Consider the following 6319-nt stretch of genomic DNA (forward strand, 5'->3'; position numbering starts at 1 on the left):
TTTGTTTTGTACAGTCCTAAAACATTTGTTTGTGTTGTGCATTTTCATGCTTTTTACAGTACCATGTCTACTGGAATCAAATATGAGTTAAGTCTTTCATAAAGACTGCTATTTGTATGATGCACAGAGCTGCTGCGTACAGTGTGCATGTACAGTAGACATCAAGTCAGCTCAGTAGGCTTTGGAAACAGAGTCGCTGTGCAAATGAAGCAGGTAAGTGTTTCTGGTCACCCGTCTCTGTCTGTGTACTCACTTGAAGATGGCGATGAGGAGGTTGAGCAGCAGGATGTTGGCGAAGAGCAGATAGACACACAGCATGATGATGGTCAGCCATTCTGGGAACGCCGGCATGTTATCATCGTTCAGCACGGGACATTTGGGCTTCAGAGGATCGGAGCCGTTCACACTACAGCTGCCCACATCAAACTGAGTGTCTGGATCACAAAATACAGAAACATTCGCTTTCTGATTGGTCTTTATTTTGCCTAAATTTCTGTATTTCTGAATGTTCCTAAACTGACTTTAACTACTGACTTGTAGTCACTGTATACAGCACAACATGCAATATTTTATAATGTAATATAATAACAAACATTAACAGTTTGCATATGCAGTATTTTATAATATTATAGCATAACTTAAGTTTATTGAATATTTAAATTTATAATATTTAATACTTGCACAATTTCAGTATATCATAAACATTTTATTGCATATTTAAATAAAAAATGTTCTACAACTGACTTAAACTACTGACTTATAGTCATTGATTATGAATATACAAAACAACATATTTTTGGCAAATGTACATATAATATTTGCATATGCAATATTTTTTTATATTATAACAAACAACTTTACTGCATATTTAAACTGCATATTGCATTAAATTTCATTGCATATTTATATAAAATATTTCTACAACTGACTTATAGTCATTCATTTTAAGTATTCAAAACAATATTTTTACATACGTATTTACATATAATATTTAATACTTGCACAATTTCAGTATATCATAAACATTTTATTGCATATTTAAATAAAAAATGTTCTACAACTGACTTAAACTACTGACTTATAGTAGTCATTGACTATACGTATACAATTATTTGCATATTTTCATATATTTCATTTTTGCATATGCAATGCATATTTTATAATATAACAATTTTATTGCATATTTACATTGCATTTTGCATAAAATTTTATTGCATATTTAAATAAAAAATGTTCTACAACTGACTTCAACTACTGACTTAGTCATCGATTATAAGTATATAAATAAATGAAATATTATATTTAATATTTGCATATGCAACATTTTATAATATTACAGCAAACAATTTTATTGCATATTTAAATTGCATTTCGCATTAGATTTCATTGCATATTATATATATATATATATATATACACACACAGTATATATAGTCAGGGACGCCATGAAGAGTTTTAAGGGAAGTATGCAAGACAGAAATTTGGGCCCCCTTCTTCCAGATGAATGTGTTTTTTCTTTTGACGCTTAATAAGAAATTGAAAGAAACTAAATATAAATTGTCTGACAGTTTATCAGAATTCTCGGCCCGAGTCCGACTGGAGCCAGTCTCTTTTTTCTCTCTCTCTCTTCCCTATTGCACAGCTGTTGTTGCAGCCATTAAATTGTTCAGTTTTGTTTTTAATGGCAAAGTGGTTATATTTCTTAACTTTTCATTATTAAGTTAATTAAGAAATATGTTTGGAACATTTTTTGTTTTTTAAATTCAAGTTTTTGTTTTTTTAAAGTAACGACCAAGCGGCCAGCGGCAGACAATGAGTTCATCACGTTTGATCAATTTAGCCTTCTCAAATAAACACGACTTGCCTAAAATAAAATCTATAGATATAAAAAACTTCAAGCATATCACAATGTTAGTTTAAACGTTTAACAAAAAAATGTGTGCTGTTAGGCGCATAATATCCAATCGTTTGTGCGAAGAGTGGAAGTTAAAGCGCGCCCTGCAGGACATTGAGGCGCCGGCGCGATCACTTGCATTTTTTTCTTAATAACAGAAACAACTTGCTCATAAATATAGGAGTAATGCATCATTCGGAACTGTAAAGGGTTACAAATCTACAAAACGTTGTGCTTTTTTAAAATAAAGAATACAAACAGGATGCGCTTTTCTGCCGTCTCGGTCTTGAACAGGAGTGTTTCACAAAAATGAACCGAAACTCAGCGAATACTTGCCTCACAGACATGATAAATATATCTATAGAAAGCTTTAAATTACTACTATAAAATACGGTTGTGACGGTGAGGAAATTTTCCCACCGGTTAATCGACGTGTAACAACACCGATAATACCGGTATCACCGCGGGGGCGTTTCCTCTTTTCCTGCTTTCCTTCGCTTTTAAATAGCTTGCAAAAGCGTGCGCATTTTACTTTCACTTTCAAATAGCGGCAATTCGGCGTAAAGCAATTGTTCGTTTGAATTTTCCCTCTTTTCCTCGCTTTCCTTCGCTTTTAAATAGCTTAAGCTATTAAGCTTTAATTCGGCGTCAATTGCTTGAATGCAACAACAAAATACAACGTCAAACTCACTTTAGCCTATATATAAAACATAGAACTTTAACAAAACGAATAAAAATACACCATGCTATAGGGCAGGCTATGCCTAATATAAAATAACAAATAACTTGCATAAAGTTTAAATAGGTAGCCTATACAAAACTGGAAATAAGTAAACGTATAATATATAACCAAATAAATAAGAAACGTAGAACGTTTATTAGCAAAACGAGTAAGAAAGCTTGGAGGCACGGCATACACCTTGATGTCAAATAAAATAAATAAATGACACAAAGTTTAAATAAAGTAAAAATCAGCAAACACTGTGGAACCAATTAAATAAGAAAACTTATTTAAAAATAAAAAAAATAAATATAAAAATAAATAAAAACTTCCAAAATCACCTTAGATAAACGGCAAAAGTCAACAGGCTTTTCAAAATCCAAAATACTGCCAAACAGGCGCTTTTGCATTTCGTTTAGAAACTAAATCACGAATACGAAACGTAACCGGTGTTGCGGCTTAACAACGGTATCACCGTCAGCACCGTCTATCGCGGCAAGCCTACTATAAAATGAAATAATTATAATCGAAAACAAAAACTCTTTTATTATGTAATCCGTAAAGATGCTATTCTCTCTAAAGGCACGTCCAGTGAGGAGATGGCGAGTCAGGATCGTCAACTTCATCTTACATCTTTAATATAGTTACTCAACTTTTTTTCAATAAAGTATAAATCACACCAACTCTTGGAGCTCATAGTAGGTGCATCTTAAAATGTTTATACATTATTGCACTCTGTGGAGAAAATGAGTGAGATTTACTTATCAGAACCCTACTGTTGTGATGTCTTCCTTTAGTGCGCAATCGAGTGATTTCAATTGTAAAGTTAGTAAACTGCTCACTGTCTATATTAGTGGGGACGTTGCCGAAAATTATAAGGTAGGGTTCATAGACGGCTCCGCGGATGATCCAGTTCAGTCTGTCTTCATTGTGAATCAAAATGCCCTGCTTGGCCACGCCATACGCCACCACCCAGATACTGAGCAGAAACATGAAGAAGAACAAATCCATCATCTGCAAAGAGAAGAGACAACATTCATAGCTCAGTCTGTCTGCATTTGCTTTTATGCAAAAATATGTTACATTATGAGAGGCTCATATGAATCTTTTTCGCCCCTGAGGTCCAGGATGTTTCATTTTACAATGAACTCGTTCCTTTCAAATGATCAAGAAATATTTGATTCCTTGTGAGTCTCTCACAACTTAGGCTGTATAGAATTATTGTATAATTATCAATTATAAGTGAATTATTATCAATTATGAGTGAATAAATGAGCATTATGAACATGCAAACCCACCATTTTCCTGACGATGATAATCTTGGGGCCCAGAGTTCGGCTGATAGTGAAGATGGCCATTAATCGGAGACAGAATATGATGAAGTCGATGCAGAGAATAACTTTACCCACATAGAACACAGTACTGGAGGCCTGAAGTCTGTACGACAAACACAAAAAGACTGATTTAGTTTACTTTCAATTCATTTCTGAGTCATTATGCAACTTAACTGGATTTAAATGAACACATGAGGAACACAAACTTTAAATATGATTCCTTTATATGGGCTACAAGAGAGTCTATTAATGTTGAAAGTTTGATTTATTTCAGTTGAATGAATATGCATATTTAAATAGCATTTTGCATTAAATTTTATTGCGTATTTAAAATGCATTACATTTTATTTAATATTTAATTAAAAAAACGGTCTACAACTGACTTAAACTACTGACTAATAGTCCTTACAAAACAAGTATAGTATACAAAACAACATATTTTTGCATATATACATATAATTCCATATGCAATTTTATAATATAATAAGAAACATTAATAGTTTGCAAATGCATTAATATAATATAATATAATATAACATAGAACAATTTAATTTGCATTTTGCATTAAATTTTCATTGAAATCGTTTTAATTGTTTTAATGAGCAGATTCATAATTCGGAATTCCACATGGAATTTTTAATGCATTAAAATGTTTTAGCAAACATCTGTAGGTAAATACTGCTTTTTTTATTAAATATTACTTTTTAAATATTGCTATTTATTATTTTTTTATTAACCAAACAATATGCAAATCTGTGAACAACTTCACAACAATTTCTTTGATTTTACAGTTGTTTACAGCTATTTTCTCTAAAACCAAATGTATAAATTACACAAGTTCTGATTAACTTGAGTAATTCGTATATCTGTTCTAGAGAAAATAATTTTTTAATAATTTCATAATTCTTTATGGGAATAATAAGTTTCCCCTTACCATAATGAAAACTATTACTGTAACTAGATTTTCACTGTTTTTACTGATTCAACTTGACTACATTGACTGTTTGATCAAAATTATGGTTCCTCTTGATTAAAAAAAGACCCTTTTAAGTGATTTCAGAGGAAATACATAAATACAGAGATACATATTAGTAATTGTTTAAAAAAAAATTATACAGCTCTAAGTATGAGGATCATTTCTGTATAATCTCAACTTATTGAAAGCAAAAATGAACTGTACGGAATTAATATGAATCATGTCTTAATTGTAGTTGCGTTTACCTGCAGACCAGACCAGCAATGAACAGTATGATTGAGAGCACATCCAGAATGTTCCACAGATCACTGATGTACATCTTTGCTTTCCTCCGGAAACCAGACCCGTCAAAGTCATGATAGAACTGCGGCATATCAGAGTTTCAACGTACAAAATAACAACATGATGGGTGAATAATTACAACTTCACCCTAAAGAGGTATATTTCCTAAGGGTGGAAATTACAGCCCTGTGCGGGACTGTTTTCTTCCGCTCCCGTGATTTTTGTGTTGTACATATATATATATACAGTATATATACAGAGCTGGGTAGATTAATTACAAATTGTAATTCGTTACCGATTCCAAATTGCATGACAAAAATTGTAGTTAGTAACGTAATCCATTACATTACACATTTTAGGTAATGTAATCGGACTACTTTGATTACTTTTAGATTACGTTTGACCAAACTCATTTATCACATTGATTTAAAAAGGATAATCTTGTACCACAATGATAAAAAATACAAAGACCCGGTTTCACAGACGGGGCTTAGACTAAGCCAGGATTAGATCATAGTTCAATTAAGACATTTAAGCCATTTTCATAAACTTGCTTAGAAAAAAAAACATTACTGGTGTTCATCTTGAGATAAAACAAAGGCACTGATATATTTTAAGATCAGTCAATGCAAGTTTCTTTCAGTTGAAACAGCTCAGACTTACATTTTAGTCTAGGACTAGGAAATAAATATATTTTATTTGTGACCATTAAACAATATCAGAGAACTGTGAACATGCGATACTCAATTATTAAAATATTTATTTTAATGTCTCAGGGGTACTTCAAGTAAATATATTTGGTGAAAGTGGTTTGGCTGGCAAAAAATGTTTGGGAATCCCTGCATTACATATAAATAAAAAACAACGTGAATTTGTGCATTTAAATGTGTTTGAAAGACAAAAGCCTTCCGAAGACATAGTAATGCATGGTTAAATAACCTACTGAGTGATAATTCAAATAAAAATGAGTGTGTTCTTCAGTAGTTGATGCAATGTTGAAATTCTGAGAAAACACTTCTTAAAATTAAAATAATTAAAATGAATCCAGTGGTCAAATGCTGTCTTCCACAAAACTGGACTTTCTGAATGCATATAATTATTATAATTATTAT

General features: G+C 31.8%; 1 protein-coding gene across 1 annotated transcript in view; it reads right to left on the reverse strand.

The window, feature by feature from the left end:
• The window catches only part of trpm2 (transient receptor potential cation channel, subfamily M, member 2), a gene marked incomplete at its 5' end in the record, with an annotated part of 36480 nt that overhangs the window by 8891 nt on the left and 21270 nt on the right, over nt 1-6319 (reverse strand). The window contains 3 exons of the mRNA XM_016555864.1: nt 254-434; nt 3458-3629; nt 3914-4052. Coding sequence (XP_016411350.1) covers nt 254-434; nt 3458-3629; nt 3914-4052 — 492 coding nt within the window. The remainder of the gene's footprint in view (nt 1-253; nt 435-3457; nt 3630-3913; nt 4053-6319) is intronic.

This window comes from Sinocyclocheilus rhinocerous, unplaced genomic scaffold (genome assembly GCF_001515625.1).
Source record: "Sinocyclocheilus rhinocerous isolate Xijiao unplaced genomic scaffold, SAMN03320098_v1.1 scaffold917, whole genome shotgun sequence".
Classification (NCBI taxonomy): domain Eukaryota; kingdom Metazoa; phylum Chordata; class Actinopteri; order Cypriniformes; family Cyprinidae; genus Sinocyclocheilus; species Sinocyclocheilus rhinocerous.